Source organism: Furipterus horrens, unplaced genomic scaffold (genome assembly GCF_987537825.1).
Source record: "Furipterus horrens unplaced genomic scaffold, mFurHor1.1.pri manual_scaffold_12, whole genome shotgun sequence".
Taxonomy (NCBI): Eukaryota; Metazoa; Chordata; class Mammalia; order Chiroptera; family Furipteridae; genus Furipterus; species Furipterus horrens.
The window spans coordinates 89,648,195-89,667,514 of NW_028327182.1; the positions used below are offsets into that span (position 1 = coordinate 89,648,195).

Genomic DNA, 19,320 nt, shown 5'->3' on the forward strand with positions numbered 1-19,320 from the left:
AATGAGCAAAAACAAAATTATAATGCAAGAATCTCTCAATATCACAGGAGACTTCAGTAAGAGATATTTTTTACAAGATCTAGTCAGAAAACATTGGTGAAATCAATAGCAATTCACACTCATCCTACTGAACATGTTAAGACATTCAGGTTACTCTTCAGAAAATAATATATACATTATATTCTCTAATGATGTTTTGATTCAGGGACAGGGTGTTGCTGCCTTCTAGGGAAACTATAAATTGTATCCTTTAATTTTGTCATGAAAAAAATATCAACTGAAAAATGTTTCTAGGTTAAATTCTGTCAAAGCTATTTTAAGTTTCTTTTGAGGCGATAATTCAGATTCCACAAAATTATTTTGTTAGAACAGAATTATTGACCTATTCTCTATATTCAACATAAGATGGAGAAATTGCCTGAAAAACTCATCTCTGACCCTATTTGTTTCTTAGTCACCAAATGCCAGATCACCAAAGCGTCGGTATTAGTTTTTTAAGCTGTGTAACAAATTACCACAAATTCAGCAGCTTAAAACAGTATCCATTATGAACTCGCAATTCTGTAGGTCAAGGGCCCAGCATTCCATGGCTGGTTTCTCTGCTTGGGGCCTCACGATGCCAAAGTGAAGGTGTACTCTGAGATGTGCACTCCCCTGAAGTTCAGTGACGACTCTGAACTTCACTTTCTCAGTCATAACTGTTCCCAACTAAAGCCAGCCCATTACTGGTCAGAGATACAACCCCACCACCCCTTTGTGCAGTGGGATAAGGTGGTGGTCCACTGAGCAGGATGAGTCTGGAAGTAACAAATCCAACCTCATGTGGCACTGAAACCAGAAAAGCCGGTGTCCGTACTGCCTGTCACCCACCAGACCCAATGAGCGGAGACAGGGATTGAATCTATGGGTGCTTTATTCAGATGGTCAGCGATCTGAGAAGATGGTGGGTTTGTACCCTAACAGACCATCTTACATTCCATTATAAACAGGCCCTTTTTAAAAGAACAAGAAAAGAGTAGGTAAGGGGTTTGGAATTCAGGGATAAGGTTAATCAGATAAAAGCTGCAGCATTCCTTCTCCTGTGTCCTGGATGGTGGCCTCACCCTGGAGTACAATAGCTCAGATACCATCTTGATGGGTTGCAGGCCTCCTGAGGCACAAACGTGGAACTGCTTATGGTCTCCTCGAGTCAAGGTGGGTCGTACCTCCAGTTCCCGAAACAGTAGTTTTTTACATACACTGATTACTAAGCTTATTAGCTGTTACCTGAAACTAACATTTTCCCACATCTGAGTCCCCCATCAGCACCAGCCAAATCCACCCCACCCAGAAGCTGGGCTTATGTCATAGGAGGCCTGTGTCAGGGGACTGGTGGCTAACGAATGTGCTAGGACTAGTAAAAGGTCATGAAATAGATGGTGCCACCCATGGCTCATTGGTAATTCTGTGCTTTAAAAGCAGGGAGAAAAACACACATTTTTTTCAGAAATTTTTTAAATGAGAGCTTTCCTATGTAAAATCTAACACTTTAAAATGATCCATGCTCCCTATAAGGTTGTTACTCTAGGCCTATAAAACTATCTCATGATAAATCATAATGCAAACTTGAAGCATTTTCTTTAATAAGTTGGCAAAATGTTTGATTAACATCTAATAGAAATAAGGATGTGTCATGAAATTTGGCTGTGATTCAAATCCCAGATCTGTAATTTTCTGTTCTGAGTGCACTGGGTCAACTACTTAACCTCTAAATCATCATCTTTATCAGCTATAAAATGTATTGTGAGCTTAGCACACTATATAGCACTATTTCTAGAATTATCTTAAGTTAAAATATTTAGTCTCCAAGAATTAATAATTTACTTACTTAAGATCTAAGAAGGGGCCTGGCTCAGTGGATTGAGTGCCAACCTGCGAACCAAAGGGTCACTGGTTTGATTCCCGGTCCTGGCACATGGCAGGGTTGCAGGCCAGGTCACCGGTTGGGCATCAATTTTTCTCTCCCTCTCTTTCTCCTTCTTCCCCCTCTCTCTAAAAATAAACAAATAAAATTTAAAAAATTATTATAAAGCTACTACACAGTAAGCACTAGGTAAATTGGAAGTCCTGACCAAGGTCAACCATTTAGCATTTGCTAGAAGCTCATTACGATGTAAATTGACTCCACCCTAGATTTCTCAAATCAGAGACTCTGGGGGATAGGCCCAGAAATCTGTTTAATAAACTCAGAAGATTCTAATGCTTACTTAAGTTTAATAACCCCTGTTTTAAATTTAGTACATGGGTATAATTTGACTCTTTACAGCTTTCCTACCAAATGATGAGAGGAAGGGGCTGAGGGAGCAGCAGTTCTGATAAAAGCCCTTCAATTTCCATTGTTCTGACTGTTTTTCCTAAAGGAAATACTCAGGATTACAAAGGTGAGCTCTTCTCCGATGATCATTCCCTTAGTCATGGTTTTTATTAAATACCTAACCTTGATCTTAGTATTTATGGAAACTTTAAAATACATACATATGCAATGCAATGGCATTTAAGAATAAGTGAGAAAGAACAGGCAAAGAAAAAAAATAGAATTAGGCAGAACAAGGTAAGTGTCGGTACGAACTTCACACACAGACAACGTACTAACTAGCGAGACAAATTCTCCAACTTTTCTTCCTCTTGGTTTCTGTAAAAGTATTTGATCTCTATTCTCTCTGTCCTTGTCTGGTTTCTTCTTTGTGCCATTTTGATTTACAATGTAATTTTTTAAAAAAGTATTGAATATCTAGTATGTCAGGTATGAACAGGGCATCTGAGGACCTTAGTTTTTTGCAAATGGAGCGATCAACAAATTTGTCATAGATAAATACAGTTAGAGTCAAAGGAAATAAGATAACATGAATGGCGGAAAGGTATTTCAGATTGGGTGGATATAGAAAGGCCTCTCTGAGGAGTGATGTTTGAACTGAGAACAGAAGGAAAGAAAGGAGTGAGAATGGCAAAAAGTTGAGAGGAAGGCATTGCCAGATGAGGCAGCAGAAAGGACACGGGTGACCCTGTCATAATTGGAATCAACACTTGCCGGGGGGCAAGCTGGGGGTGAGATCAGATGAAGGGCAGGGACCACACCATCCAGCTCCCATTTAGCCAATTTGAATTTTCTATTAAATGCAAAGTTATTAGAAACCTGATTTCGGTTTTAAAATAGTACTCTGGTTATTGAGATAAGAGGAATTAAGCAGAATAATGGGGCGGGGCTGAATATAAACTAGTCCAAATGAGGAACCGGTGGCAGTTTAAACTATGCTTCTTAATGAATTAATTTTATAGTGAGTTGGGAGAATAAAGGTATTGGTTAAAACCCAAGACTGTGTTTTAGATATGTTCATTGGAGTGCTAATTAGGCATTTAATTGCAAATGAGTTGGAAGTGGCTAGGTAGATTATTAAATCAGAGAGTGGTCCTTACGTTTTGAAAATAAATGTGATTACCTAGGGAGATACTGTAGATAAGGGACTCAAGCTCACTCATGAAGCACCCCAAAACTTGGAAGTTCAAAAGGATGTGAAGCCAAAACAGGATGCTGAGAAACAGACCAGTACAGTGGGAAGGATGTCCAATATGTGATCTTGATAGCAAAGAGAAGAAAACACTCCAAAAAGGAGGGTCCGTTGGTCAACTACTTTAATTGCTAGTAAGAGCTCCAATAAAATAAAGCTAGCGGTGGGGACAGAATTTGTAAAACTGTTCATTTTTGTGACCAATCAGTGTTTTTTCAGTCGATTAGCCTAGACCATGTTCAAGGAGTCAAGAGAAGGGAAGCTATACAAAGCACTGAAGGACCCAGGCAGTAAAAAAAGAATTGGAGCAAATTCAGAGTCAAATTACAAGTACAGAGAAAATATTTGCAATTTGTATAATAACAGGGGGATGATGATTTCAATGTATAAGTATCTCTTAAAATTAAAAAAAAAAAAAAGACCAAAAACCAGGTAGAAGAAAATGAATAAAATGTTTAAATATATGGTTCAAAGAAGAAAAGAAAAAGAAAAAGAAAATGGCTTTTAAGCATTTGAAAATAATAGCTTTATTCATAATAAAATAAATGCAAGCTGGAAAAAAATATAAAGATATCATTTCTTACCTACAAGTGGGCCAAAAAAGTTTGACACCTTTGTCATAAAGAATCTTCTCGGAACAATTATTGAAAAGAATGGCATGATTTTTAACACATGCTAATCTCTTTAAATTTCTGGTTTTTCAGAACACGGCTATTTTCTTGTATTTCCTTCAGCAGGCCATCTCTCACAGTGTTATTTTAGTTGTAGTATGTGAATAAAATCTGTCTTCAACAAAGACATAGTTGGAAAAGTGGAGAGCATTCTAATAGATTTGTACATAATTGATTTTTTTATTCTGGAGTTACATTAATGACCATTTTGTCTCTGTTACACTGAAATCCATCGGTCTGTTTTATACTCTGAATAAGTATAAGAATGACTCTGCACTGGTCTTTTGCTAAATTCACAGACTCTCCAAAAGTTGACGTGTTTCATTAATACCGCTTCCAATTTCACCAGGAAAGACTGTCTGGGGAAGCTGCCAGGCTTAAAATAGTAAGTACGAGTTTTGCAAAACTCAAATAGTGGATAGAACCTTTCCCAATCTAATTTTTGCTTAAAAGCTCAAATGTTATCATTGGCAAGTAATACTCCGTTTTCTTGAAATGGCAGGGACGTTTGGTTAGTGTTTGAGAAAATGTCTTCTAAGTCATCACATCTGAACAACTACGGTTTGTCTCATTTGCTCCCCTTCCGCTAAAAATGTTCTATGAAAAACCATGCCCTGTATGGCTTGCAACTCCAACAATCATAAAAAAATGCCTTTTCTTGAGACAGCCATTTCATTTCCATATGCAGCATGAATGCCTGATGTATATTTTTCATTTTGTCATCCAGAATATTAAATAAATCCTGTACTCTGGGGTTGAGATTAATATTTTTCTACTCCATCAAGAAATAATATTAAATAAAACAGGCCTTTTTTAAAAATTGTGGTTATGCACATACGTAGAGATTCAATAAACGCAATAAACGACTACAGTGCTGTTTGGTTTCTGCTTCCTTGACTGACAGTAAGACACCGGCGATTTTATGGACCATCAGCTCAAATGTCAGCGCACTGAAAACGGGAAGGCAGGTCTTGGGAACCACACTTTAAAACTTCTGCTTTCACCTGTACCCTAAAAAAGTAACAAAAATATACATACAGGAATAATCAGCTTCAGAATTACAAAAGTGTTTTACATATCTTAAAAGTTAAATTTAAAAAACAAAAGAATGAAAAGACAAAAGGTCAAGTCGATGGAAAAAAAAAAAAATTGGACAGAAGGGAGTGAGGGGTGGAAGAAGCTTGTAAATCCAGAAATGCAGGTTTTGAGATCTGCCGGTGGGTGCATTCCAGGAGATAGTGTCAAACGAGCAGGTTCGATTCGCGGGTTCGATTCCCAGTCGGGGCACATGACTCGGGGCGCGGGAGAAGCAACCGCACAGGGATGTTTCTTCCCTCTTTCTCCTTTCCCCTCTCTCTAAAAACAGCTAAGTAAAAATAAAATGAAAATAAAATAAAATAAAGTAACCATGTTACAAAATAAAAAATAAAAAAGGAGCCGGTTCCTACGGTGGAAGGAGGACGGCAGTAAATACAGCAGAGGCTTCTGAGACACTAACGCCCGGTGTAACCTCGGACCCGACAGCCGCTGGAGACAGGGTTAGGCGTGGAAACTAAGTCAACTAGGGTTTTTTTTTTTTTTTTTTATTGGGGACGGGTTTCCCCCAGACCAGTAGGTAATACATTTTAAATATATAATCGAAATATTTCTAGAGAAAAGGTCGAATTGTTGCTCAGCGGTCAGCTGAGGATTGTCTAGAAACGGGGGTGCCAGCGATTAGATTCCTTGTTCTGGTTTCCTTTAAAAAAAAAAAAAAAAAAAAGAGGTGCGGACATGCAGTTTTCCTTCCTAGTGTCTGGGCAAAAATTACACCTATTTATTTTGCAGGTCATTTTTTTTCAACCTGTGTCCTTTAAATGCCAGTTTCGGGTGGGTCATATGTTGGCCTTCAGGCGCAAGACTGCAGAGGCCTCACTCCCGGAGCATGCGCACCTAGGGGGAGCTTGAATGTGCCTCCGTAAATATGACGCAGATGCGTCAGAACGACACGCACACGCCCGTCTCCTTTAAGGAAGCACTGAAAGTGGCCCACCTTTCTGGTCCTGGCAAGCACTGCGAGGTTGAGTGGTTCCTTAAATGTGCACCCGGAAGGCCTAAACGCCAGACCTGGCCTTGCCCGAGTTCTGCAAGTTCCGCCAATACTTATTACAAGGCGCTGTGCCCTGCATAGAGCTCTTTTTATTCCTATTATTATTATTATTATTATTATTATAAGCCGGACAGGGACATAGCGCGCTATATGATCTCATTGGTAAGCAACGTTTAGCCGAGGGCTCAGAACTCTGAGAACACGTGAGAGCGCCCTTGCCTCTAGAATGCGGGTGAAACCCGTGACCACGACTTCCGCTAGCCTGGGCGGTGGCGTAACCCTTGACTACGACCCCTGATGACAGCTTCCGCCCACCTGGGTCTAAGGAGGACAGCGGGACAGAGCACAGCAGTCCGTGCGCTGGCTGGCTGAGCAGCAGGTCGCAGGCGCGGAGGCTCCCGAGCGTGTCTGCCCCGGAACGCCGCGGCCCTCGTCCTGTTCGGCGCAGGGAAGTACTCCAACCTGAGACGCAGCCCAGGCCTCGCCTGGGAATACCTGCCAGGATGCTTCGGTGGCTCAACCCCCAGTTACAGCAAAACGTGCCAGAAGATGCCTACTGCGAGAAACACCTTGAAACACCGCTGATGTTCTGCGAGGACGACCAAGTCATGCTTTGCGGCAAATGTTTCCTGTCCCAGGAGCACAACACCCACACGTTGTGTGGCATCCGGGAGGCTGCTGAGAAGTACCGGGTAAGCCGCCTCCGCGTCCCGGAGCGCCGCAGCCCTGTGGCTGCCTCCTCTGGTCTCCTAGTTTATTTATGGGGGGGGGGTCAGACAATCCGATCCTCTAAGACCGTTCCTCTGATTAATGTTTAATCAAATATATCTATATATATTAGACAACTGCCATGTTTAGACCTTCAGTGTCAAGGTCAAGAAAACATCTGGTCAGGCTACTGGCTTTCCTGTTGTTTTATGGGGGGGGGGGGAATCTAACTGTGCTAAAAGAATTGCTTTACCTGCTGAATTCGGTGATCTGTGTCCCTGCAGAAGCTATTCCTGGAGTTGCTGACCACAATGAAGGAGAAACTTGAAGTGACTAAAGTCCTGTTGTGTGAGGAACAGGAAAAAATGGTGGTTATTCAGGTCAGTGCCTATCTTGATTCTTACGGGTAAGTTACCTGTAATGTTGGCTAGCGCGGAATATAAAGAAAGTCAAAGGGCCGGTGACAAAACGGGAGAAAATATTTGAAATACATAGGTAGGAAAAGAGCTACTTTCTTAGCAGATCGAGCGCTTCCAAGTCAATAAGTGAAAGACTAGAAACTTAATAGAAAAATGGTCAAAGAAAAGAAAATGCAGCAAATAATCTTTTGAACGGACAAGATCTTGAACTTGGCTCATGGTGAGAAAAATGCAAATTAATGGAATTAAGTTTGTTAGTGAGATGGCATTTGCAGCCTTTCTTGGCAAAGATCAAAAAGGTTGGCAACCGTTTATAACGATGCTGTAGGAGAATGAACATCTCATGTATTTCTGGTGGCCATAGAAATTCTGAAACCATTTTAAAGGGCAATTTGAGGATTACCTTACAGATGGAGCGCTCGCCATTTGTTATCCACGAGTTTCACCTCTGACGTCAAGCCTTCTCTTCATAGTTAACTTAGTCTGAGCCGGGTACCCCAGATTTTGAGTCTTCCCTCTTCCGGTTTTTAAAGAAAAATATCAGTTGAAGATGATAAAGGAATTGCCTGGCTGTACAAGATTTTTTCACCTGATCCCCAGTTTGTTTCAGCCTAAGCACCGTACGTTCAACAAATACTGGGTCCCCGCCCTTTGCCAGGAAATATGCTCGGTGCTGGCGATTCAGCAGCGAAAAAAACAAGCAATTCCGCCCCACTGTAACTGCTGTTTTACTGGAAGTTAACAAAGTGAAACAACTAAAAGGAATATTTAGTATGTTTCTATTTATTTACTTATTTATTTGTTGAGTTTATTGGGTGACATTGGTTAATAAAATTATGTAAATTTCAGGTATACAATTCTACAATACGTCATGTGTATGTTATATTGTGTGTTTACTACTGCGAGTCAAGATACACAGTAGTCCCACTCTATCACGGTTCACTTGTCACGGCCTCACTGTATCGCAGGATTTTTTTAAATATTAAATTTAATTATTTATCGCAGATTTTTCGCTCTATCGCGGGATTTTGCGATACTGTATACATATGTTGTTAAAGTGACGTAGGTTTAAGAGTATAGAATATGTTTAAGAACATAAGGAGTGTTTATAAAAGTGTGGAAAAGATTAATAAGGGAGTGGGAAAGGTTATTAAGGGACTGGGAACGGTTTATAAGTGTGTGGGAAGGATTTAATAAAGCCTTAAAATACATAAAAATACTAAAATAAATGTAAGGTTCCTACTTCGCGGATTTTCACCTATCACGGGGGGGTGGGGAGTTCTAGAACGTAATACCCGCAATAAGTGAGGGAATACTGTAGTATGTTTCATGTTAAGTGCTATAGTTTTTATTTTGAAAAGCAGGAGTGATGGGGTTCAGCTTTAGATAAAATAATCAGTACCTAGTCCTTCAGTAATTGGCATTTGGGTAGCCTCAGGCACATGAGGAATGGAGCCGTTCAGTCTTGGGAGTAATGCTCTAGGCAGAGGCAAGGACAAGCGGGAACATGTCAAGGTTGATGTTTCCTTGGTTGGGGTAGTAAGAAGGAAGTACAAGAGGATGAGATCAGGGGAGAAAGGGGCCAAAACATCCAGGGTAGTTTACTGCACATGAAAAAAAAGGAAACCCCTGGAGAATTGTTTTTGTTTTTAAGACTTTATGTATTTTCAGAGAGAGGAGAAGGGAGGGAGAAAGAGAGGGAAAGAAACATAGATGTCTTGAGAAACATCGATCAGTTGCCTCGCGCGCGCCCCCACCTAGGGGCCCGCAACCCAGCTATGTCACCTGACTGGGAATCAAACCAGTGACCTTTTGGTTCGCAGGCCGGCACTCAGTCCACTGTGCCACACCAGCCAGGGCTTGGAATGTTTTCAACAGAGAAATAGCATGGTCTAACTTCCATTTTCACAGGAACACTAGCTGCCCAGGTGAGGATAGACTGGTAGGGGGAGTGGGGGAGTGGAGCTGAAAAAGGGAGCTGCTGAGATCATCAGGGCCACGTGACTGTGAACTCTGGGGTAGTGACAGAGGGGCTCAGCGGTCAGGTTCTTGATAAATCTTGAGTCCACCACGTGTTACGGGATTGAATATCACTAGGCTGACTATTACCACCGCACAGCTCCAGCCCCACCTTTCAAGTAATAGGCCTTCTTGTTCTGCTTCCTACTTGGCTCTCTCCTCGGAGGGCGAACTGGCTGATCAGAATCAGCGTATCTGAACCTGAGCTCCTCATTCCCCAGCTCTGGAACCTGTCCCTTCCATTGTTTCCCTTTCTATGTTTTTGCAACTCTGTTCTTCCAGCTGCTTGGGTCTAAAAACCTTGGAGGGGGCCTGGCCAGCGTGGCTCGCTTGGAAGAACCAGCAAATGTTGGCGATCCGTCCAGTTTTTCTGGTTTCCTTCGGTTTGGCCTCTGAAGTTGTAGATTCCTCTAGGTCAATTAACATTCCTTCGCCCGCATTCCGTGTTCTGGGTTTCTGTTGCTGTCCTCTTGATCTTCACTCTGGAATTTCCTTTGGCCTTGTGCTTCTTGAACCCCATGCTCTGTATTTCCTTGTCTTTATACCGAAGTTAGGGGTGAAAAAGATTTATCGTCAGCGTGTGGCATTTAACCTGAAGTCCGTATCTATGTCTGTGTCGAAGGGAGAGGAGCAGACTTTTAGGGACGTGATCGAGGCTGAATATAAGATGATGTTCCGGTTGATGACTGAAGACAACGAGCCGAGCTACCAGAACCCGCAGGGGAGCACGTTCCACCTGAGCTTAAGAAAAGCCAGTCTGGCGCAGATGAAGGCGTTCGTCGCAGAGCTGGAGGAGAGGTTCCAGGAGAGCGTGCAGGTGAGATGTGGCGCCCTCGCCGTGCTGGGAAGCGGGGCCGCGCGCGTCAGCCCCGCACTGGGACACCCGGTGACAGCGGCGTGTTTATGAGCAGGGCGTACCCACGCACCCAGCAGCGTCGTTTCTGAGAGCTTCCTGCACACACACATGCGTGTAAAAAGACACACGAGTAAGGGAACGTTGCAAAACTATCTCAGTCTGGTTTAGAGGAAGTCTTCGAAGTCAGGTTGATGAGGTTCCTGCCTCTCTGAGGTTTGCCAGCCTCTCTGTGGCCTTGGGCTTGGTTTTCTTAGCTATAAAGTGGAGATGATAAAGGCTCCTGGTTCATAATACTGATGTGAGGATTGACTGTGACAATCTACATAAGCTTTTTTCTTTTCCAATCGAGGCAAAACACAGAGCACAAATCATAAGTGTGAATTTTCTCAAAGTGAACATGCCCCCATGATAGCCCAGCACCCAGATCGAGAGTCAGAAATTTGCCAGCCCCCAGAAGCCCTCCTGGGGTGCCAGCCTAGTCACTAGCATTCTCCCAACCCAAGGGTCACTACTGTCCTTGTTCCCAGACTGGAACCAGGCAAGAGCAGGTTTGCCTTGGACTGGCCAGTAGTGTGTTGGTTCTTGACTCCGTGCAAGAAAGATGTCACAACACAAATCCAGGTGACTCTGGTAGTATGTTAGTAAAGCTGGGAACAGTGAAATAAGAAAGGACTTAGCATAGAATAGGCAACGGGAGAGCCTAGGCGGGGCTGCTTTGGCTCACTGGGAAGTCAGAGAAAAGGGTGCTTTGGGGACGGGTCCAGAGGGTAAGACCAGGAGCAGCTCCTGCTCCCTGCTCCCCTGGTTGCAAGTCCCATGGGGACCCTTACAGTATAGGAGATGGCACGCCTGAGAGGGAAGAAAATAGTGGGGGAGCACCACCACAGGCTTTTAAAATAGTGCTTGTAACCCTGGCCTGGTAGCTCAGTTGGTTAGAGCATCACCCCCTATACACCAAGGTTGCAGGTTTGATTCCTGGTCAGGGCACCTACAAGAAGCAGCCAATGATGCATCAGTAAGTGGAACAACAAAATCCATGTTTCTCTCCCTCCCTTCTTCTCTTTCTCTTATCTCCCTCCCCCTCCCACCTTCCTTTCTCCCTCTCTAAAATCAATAAATAAAATAAAATAATGTTTGTATATTTTTTGTACCAGATAAGTCTTAGGTATCTTTACTCCTATAACATTTATTGATAACAAGAGATTAGGTACAGCCTATAGAGACTTATGAAATAAATTTATGTATATGAGATGGAATGCTCTTTAGCATTTAGAAAAGATAACAGGTTCTTGGTATGGATAAGAAAAGCTCTTCAAGAACGTAAGAAAATAGCAAGTAGTCAGATCAGTGGTAATACAGCATAGTAGCAATTACATGTATTCTTCAAAGGGAAAAAAGAAAGCATGGGCCCTGGCTCGGTAGCTCAGTTGATTAGAACATGAACTCAGTGCAGTACGGTTGGGGGCTTGATTCGTGGGCAGGGCATGTATAAGAATCACCCAGTGGATGCAGAAGTAAGTGGAACAGCAAATTGATGTTTCTCCTTTTCTCTCATTCTCTGTAAAATCAATAATAAAAAAAATAACACGGACATGTGCTTTGTGCCTAGGTGGAGCATCTTTGCAACGATAAAAAGGAAAGTGATGTCAGTGGCTTGATTCATTATTCTTATTGCTGTTTTTTTAATTCAAATCTTAATTTTAATTTGATAAAGGAAATAGGAAAATTTTTTAAATGAAACTGAACAGTAAACAATGACCTATTTTAGGTCCAGGTGGTTATCTGAGTAAGCGGGCTACATGCACACCATTCATGTCAACATAAATACACTGGGTCACAGAATCGAGTTTCTGAGGTGTCTTGCTTGACACATGGGTACCCTGGCCTTATCCAGTTACGTATATTCCTGGAGTGCAGGCAATAAAGCGGGTTTTGAAAAAGATGATTGGGTTAGCAAATGAGAGAAATTACTGGATGGTAGATAGTAATGAGGAGATGCTTTTGCAGGTGCTGCACAATCTGGGCAGAGAGAACATGAAAAAACTGCAGGAGAGTGAAATGAAGCTCTATGAGCAGACCTTCGGCCTCCACCAGATCATTTCAGAGCTGGACAAAAAGTGTGGAGAAAGTCCCTTAGCATTGCTCAAGGTAAGATTCTAGAAAGAAGCTTCATCATAATATCTGAGAAATGAGAAGTGGCCTGTCCTCCAGGGGTCATTTCCAGAGCAGATTATCCAGTGACTTTCAACCATTCATGCAGGCTACCTGGCTATTTTCCAGTCACCAAAATCATTGTGAATCATCATAAGATCATAGTATAGTATAGAGCTACCCCCCTTAAATTCATGAATAGTACATTGGAATTGAGATGTCCCTTAATACGTAAATGATTGACTAGTCAAATTATAATACATACATCTAAACAATAGAATGTCTGCCACCATAAAGTAGGAATGAAGAAGCTCTGTGAGCACTAAAAGATTATCTTCAAGATATCTCATTAAGTGAAAATAAAAAAAAAAAGGATGCAGAGCTGCTTTTTGTTTGGTTTTACAGAATATGTGTATACATAGAGGTGTCTGCTCATCAACATTCAGATTACCTCTGGCAAAAAAATAAAAAAATAAACATTTTAATCAGTGGTAATCTTGGGATATTTATTTGTATAATGTTGTATGATTTTGTATAGTAACTTGCGTTACCTTTTTAACAAGTAAATTATTATCTTTTGAAGACTCTTCATATCTCTCTGCCAGGCCCATGTGTGCAATGTGGGTGCTCTTAGTTGAGAAGCCACTACCCATAAACCCTTAGGTTCCGTTCTAGAGCCACGGCTAGTTGCAAACAGCACAGGTAGATGTGACCCAGCTTTGCTCAGTTCCTGACCCGGCTCTAAGCCTCCCCAGCTAAGGGCGCCCCTTCACATGCCCAACCCTTGCTGACCCCAGCATAGAAAGCAAATAGACGGGCTGAATTCGAACGGTGAGTGTTCTGAATAAAATATTTCCCTTGGGAATATAATGACGACTTCATGCATTTTCCTGGCTTGCCCTATTCAATGTGAAAATTTGGTATCTGAGAATTAGCATCGTGAAGCTGAAGGAATTACATGGAACTCGAGCTTCGTTATCAGAAGATAGTATCATGGGCTTGACTCACAAATGCCTCGGCTCAAATACTCACAGTAACCGTGTCTCCTTTTCTCCCTGTAGGATGCACGATACTGTTTGGAACGGTAAGTTTCTACCTTGTAGTATCTGAGTCAGCATCAGGGATTGATGTGTGAGTGGACATGGGGAGAGACGCTGGGGTAGGGACAGGGAGTTCATGTGATGAGACCGCCCTCTGGGTAGAGCACCACGTGACTGAGCTTGTCCTTTCTTTGTAGGAGTAGCGGGCCGATCCTGCTTCAGAATCTAGAGCCTGCCCAAATCGCAGACCCCAAAATAAACCAAATAGCAGGAATGGGGAAAATACTGGAAACACTTCAAAGTAAGTTGACACATCTCTTATTACATCCTACCATTAATAAAGGTAAATCCCAGAGAGCTTAAGTATACAAAAGATCGGAGAGTTTAATATGCTTACAAACATTAGATAACTCAAAATAATTGCTGGGTCTTATGTTGAAAGGCTCTCCTGTGCAAGTCCTTTTCCTTTTTCCCAGGCTTGCAGCAGAATCGCAGGCAAATTCCCCTATTTAACATTTTTAAACTTCTAGGGAAAAAATGTCGATATGTGTAACGAAGGATGTATATCTCCTGCCCCGTAGTTCTGCCTTTTCCTGGATGTCCTGTGAGTGGATTCACACAGTATGTGGCCTCTTGAGTCTGCCTGCTTTCACTTAGTGGGATGCTCTTGGAGCACGTCCTAGTTTGGTACATGTATCAGCAGTCTGTTCCGTTTGGTGTCCTGTGGTATTCCGTTTTGTGGATATACCACAATTTATGTGTCATTGTGTGAATCTGTGGATGTTTAAGTAGTTTCCTGTTTTACGCTATAAATAATTTCTTACAGGCTTTTGTGTGGCCATGACTTCATTTATTTTGGTTGAATATCTAGTCGCGTTGCCATCACTTCATTTCTCCTGATTGAACATCTGTGCCATTTTGCAGTCCAGTAATGTACGAGAGATTCGGTTGCTCTACACTTTTGCCAGTATTTGGTATGATCATTTTTTAAAATTGGAGCTAACCTCATAAGCATATACTGGTATATCACTTTGATTTTTAATTTGCATTTCTGAAGTGACTAATGGTATTGAGCACATTGTCGTGTGTTTACCTCCCCTTTACTGTTTTTTGAAGTATATCTGTGAACATTACCCGGTTTTCAAAATTGTTTTATATTTTCTTTTTGAGTTTTGTGATTTTTTTTTATATATTCTGATTATAAATCCTTTATCAGATACGTGTTCTGCAGAGATATCTCCTAGTGTGTGATTTATATTATCATTTATCTAATAGTGTCTTTCAAAGAGAAGTTTTAAATTTTGACGCTTTATTTATCATTTTTTTCTCTGATGACTGCTTCCTGCATCCTCAGAAATTTTTTGTTGCCTCAACAAAGACTTTTCTCATAGAAGTTTTACAGTTTTAGTTTTGATGTTCAGGTCTATTATCCATTTAGTTTGTGAGTGTATGTTTAATCATTTCTTAGCAGGTAAACTTTCCTTTTTTCCTTAGATATGGATTTTAGAAAGTCTTTGAGGCCAAGGACAAAGGTGTGAGAAAGAATTTGCATTTGTTTCTGCTAGGCTTCTGGAAATGCTAAGAGCCTGGGGCAACTTGAAACTTAAAATTCAAGGCTTTGTATCTTTTAAGATCATCCTAATAATAATATGAATTGGGTTTCAGGTCCAGAGATTTAAACTCATTTGGCCATAAAATTTGCCACTGGATTAGATGTTAAAGAAAGGAAGAGATAAAGAAGTACTCCAGGTTTATGGCTTGATTAACTAAAGCAATGAATGTGCCGTTAACTGAAAAGCAGAGAGTGAGAAGGGAGAGGCCTGAGCTCCGTTCTGGACCCAGTGTGTTTGAAAGGCCTGTGTTATGTCCAGCTGGTATTTGGCAGCATGTTTATGGAGTCGGTCGTGAATGTATAGAAGGTACTTAAAACTGCGGCTAGATGAAGTCACAGGGGGAAGGGGTACAAGAATTGAAAAGGGAGACCCAGGAGGAAGCCATGAGGAACCACAATATTTATAGAGTCTAAACAGAAAGAGATAAGAGAAGAAACAGACAGAGATATGAGGGTGGGTCTCACTTTCATGCAGGTATAAGAAGCCACCTTAAGCTTTCTTGTTCTCAGCTTGATTTTTCTGGAGGAGTCTCCCAGGTCCGAGAGCTTCTGCTATTGCCTTCGCTTTGGACTCGCTCACGATCAAGGGCCTGCGGGCAGCCTTTGCCAGACATCCCCGCCACCCTGGTGGTGTATGTAAGATGAGGAGAGAGTTCAGTCACAGGGAAGAGCCAGGAATCAACGGTTTTTATCAGGAGACTCAGTGCTTGAGGCTGTTCCAGGCTTGGAGAAGCTCTTTAGGGCCTGGGTCGGGGCCCGGGGATACTGGCTAGGACTGGGCGTCAGGACATCCTTACAGCCTGGTCCAGTTCCTTCCTGGGTTGTAGCCTGTTATTGTTTGTTTGTTCTCCCTCCACAGACACGCTGCCTCTCCTTCCATCATCTGGTGGAGGGCTTTCCTCCACGATGCCTTTTCTTGCAACAATGCTTAGAGGCTTCTTCTCCCAGACTGGCCCACCTTTCCTCTCCCGTCTCTGTCTCTGAGACATGCGCCCTCTCACGGGGCAGCCCCCCTGCATGTGAGACATCATCCGGCCGTGGCACCGGCTTCAATGAACGCCTCCGCTGACCAGATCTCTCTCTCCCCGCAGGACCTGTAACTCTGGATCCCACAACAGCTCCTCCCGATCTCCTCTTCTCTGACGACCGGAGAAGTATGAGATTCAAAAACGTCCCGCAGAACGCATCTGACAGCTCCAGGCAGTTTGACTTCAGCGCTTCTGTGCTGGGCGTGGACAGCTTCACCTCAGGGCGGCACTACTGGGAGGTGGACGTGGAGAAGGCGACCCGCTGGCAGGTGGGGCTCTATGAAGATACCTCCAGCGAGCCGAATTTGGTTCCCAGGCCTTCCGGCAACAAGTTCTTGCTCACGGGGTTCGTGGTGGAAACCGAGTGTACCTTCTGGATCTTTCCTCCTTTAAAGAGGGTCTCCGTGGGGCAGCACGTACACAAAGTGGGAGTCTTCGTAGACTATAGGCATGGGCAGATAGCGTTCTATAACGTGACCAGGAGACTCCTCATTTATAACTTATCTCATCTCACCTTCCAGGGGACGCTCAGGCCTATATTTTCTCTTTGTTTCCCAGATGGCGACACAAGTTCAGAGTCTCTTACCATCTGCCTACCCCCTGCCTTCTGTCCTTGTCACCTCGCTGCTGGCCCTCACCCCTCCTGGGTGTGAAATCTAAAACCACAAGGCGCTCGAAGGTCAAGGGCCTGGCTTTGTAAAAGAATTTATCCTTAAGTAGTCCGACAAAAGATTTCTTGCACTTAGTTAGAACTCAGTTCCCTATCCCCAGAGCCTTTGCATTCACGGGACGTTCCGTACCTATTAGCGTAAGAGGCTCCCTGTAAGCCAAGTCTTAACTGAAGGACCCTGTACTAATTAGAACAACCAGCGCCTCAGCAGCATGAGATTGGGAAGCTAGAGAAGATATACGGTCCAGAATCCTTAGGATTAGGTTCAAGACTCTAGAGATATTTCAGGAAACAGAATTAGGTGTAATCAGGACTTTAGATTTGAAGACATCATGGTTACTTATGGAATAGAGACACCCCATTACTGATCCTATTACTGACAGTATCAGGACTTCATAACATTTATCATCCCAGGTGGAGAACAGCTTAATTTTCTGACCATTTTGTCAGTGTAAGGAGGAGGTGTTGCTAAAAGGTGTGAATATTTTAAAATTATTGTTATGTATTCTTTTTTTACAAGAATATTAGAGCTCTTATAAGAAGCCTTGATATTTCAATGCTTTGAAACACATAAGTGGTATTGTCTTGTAATGCTCTTATCTTTCTCTGTTGGACATCCCACTGCAGGACGTGTTTTGTACAAGGCATGTCATGTATGATTCTGAGAAGTGGGTGACAACAAATTTATGGGGGGACTTTTATGTGAAAAGCTTATTATACTTTATATCCCTCAATAGTTTTAACAACCTTTAAGTATGTATTAACGTTATTATTCAAATGTGCAACCAGATTCAGCAGTAGTCTTATTTTCTTAGTCACGTAGCTGTTAAGTATCTCGTAGGTAACAAGGATAAGGTATTGTTTTTATTTTGTGCTGTGGAGTATTAGCCAGTTTTGTATCTAACCTAAGCAATCTTGTTTTAGCTTCTTTTATAGCCTTGATGATCTGTGTACCCTGCTGGTCGGTTTTTGTGGGAGCAGTTTTACTCTCTGTCTGTAACCCTTATTAGTCGCTAAGTTGAATAAAGTCTTTGACACGAGTTCACCTTTGTGTGGATGAGGATTGTTTTTAGGCCTTTGACGGTAACACTCGGACACCACCTCCTGACTTCTGAGTGAAGACACCTAGTGCGCCCTTCCGGTCCCAAAGCCTGCGTGTGCAAGACCCGTACCTCAGTCCACACTCCCCGCTTTTTGCGAATTCTGGCTCGTTCTCCAGACATTCCCTGAGGTGGCCCTCCTCCTTGGCGTCCTGGGAGAGCCTTGTAATGACAGTGTCTTGTTGCACGAAGCACAGCTGCAGTTTAATATCTGGGTGATCACTTGCTTGTGTTCCCCGCTGGTCTGAAGATGCCACAGTAGGAAGGCCTGCCTGTTTCTTTTGTTTCGTTTTTTTTTAATCTTCTGGTGTTAAATAGCCTCCAGCGCACACTTTCTTTTCTTTCTTTTTTTTTTTTTTTTTTTAATATTTATTTGTTTGTTTGTTTGATTTTATTTTTAGAGACAGGGGAAAGGAGAAAGAAAGGGAGAGAAACATCACTGTGTGGTTGCCTCTCACTCGCGCCCCCAACTGGGGACCTGACTGGAAATCGAACCAGTGACACTTGGCTCGCAGGCCGACGTTCAATCCACTGAGCCACAGCAGCCAGGGCTTCTAGCACACACTTTCTTTCAATATGTGTTCATTAAGAATCTGAGGTAGAAAAGTAAATGTGCTAAGTCACAGGGCTGGGCGGGTAGCCATAAGCAAGTGCCACGAATGGGGGGCTTAAGCAACAGAAAACTATCGCCGTAGATCCCTGACGCCTAGAAATTCAAGGGCAAGGTTTTGGCAGGGCTGCCAGGCTGGCCTCCCTTCTGGCGGTTTGCTGGCGATCTTCGGTGGTCTTTGGCTTCTTGATGCATCCCTCCCTTCTCAGATCCTGTCTTCATCTGTTCTCCCTGTGGCTCTGGCTCTTTACAAGGCTGCTTTTTTATTGGTGGTTTTTTTAAAATAGGGGCACCAGTCACCCAATTATATTGGATTAGGGGCCCGCTCTGCATTTATGGCCTCATTTTAACTTAATGACCCTGTTTCCAAGTAAGTTCTTATGTGTGTGTGTGTGTGTCTGCACACACACAATGACAATTCACCCCACATCAAATAGGTGGGTGTGAAAATGGTCTTTCATGTACAGCAGCAAGCTTACAAATTATGCTAAAATCACCTAAGTTTAAAAAAAACTCAATATCCAGTCCCACCTTCACACAAACACACGTCCCCTCCATACACACACCAATTATTTCAGAATCTCCGGATGGAACCCCGGCATCATTTTTCCAAAGCTCCCTGGGTGATCACCATATGCAGCCAAGACAAGAGAATTAGCAGAAGCAAGAACCGGAAACAGCTGGCTTGGTCTGCAGCTACACCCTTTTGTGTGGCTCGCAGTTCTGAGTCTTAAGATGTAAAGATTTGGGGATAGTGCTGGGGAGGTGGACTATTAGCTCGCAGATTAGGGGGAGTTTTGCA

General features: G+C 42.7%; 1 protein-coding gene across 1 annotated transcript; it reads left to right on the plus strand.

The window, feature by feature from the left end:
* Nucleotides 1-12,281: 12,281 nt before the first annotated feature.
* TRIML2 (tripartite motif family like 2) lies at nt 12,282-17,156 on the plus strand. Its single transcript, XM_090258233.1, has 4 exons — nt 12,282-12,455; nt 13,520-13,542; nt 13,696-13,799; nt 16,202-17,156. The coding sequence occupies exons 1-4, from the start codon at nt 12,282-12,284 to the stop codon at nt 16,789-16,791; spliced, it is 891 nt and encodes a 296-aa protein (XP_090114359.1). The 3' UTR covers nt 16,792-17,156.
* The last annotated feature ends 2,164 nt before the right edge of the window (nt 17,157-19,320 follow it).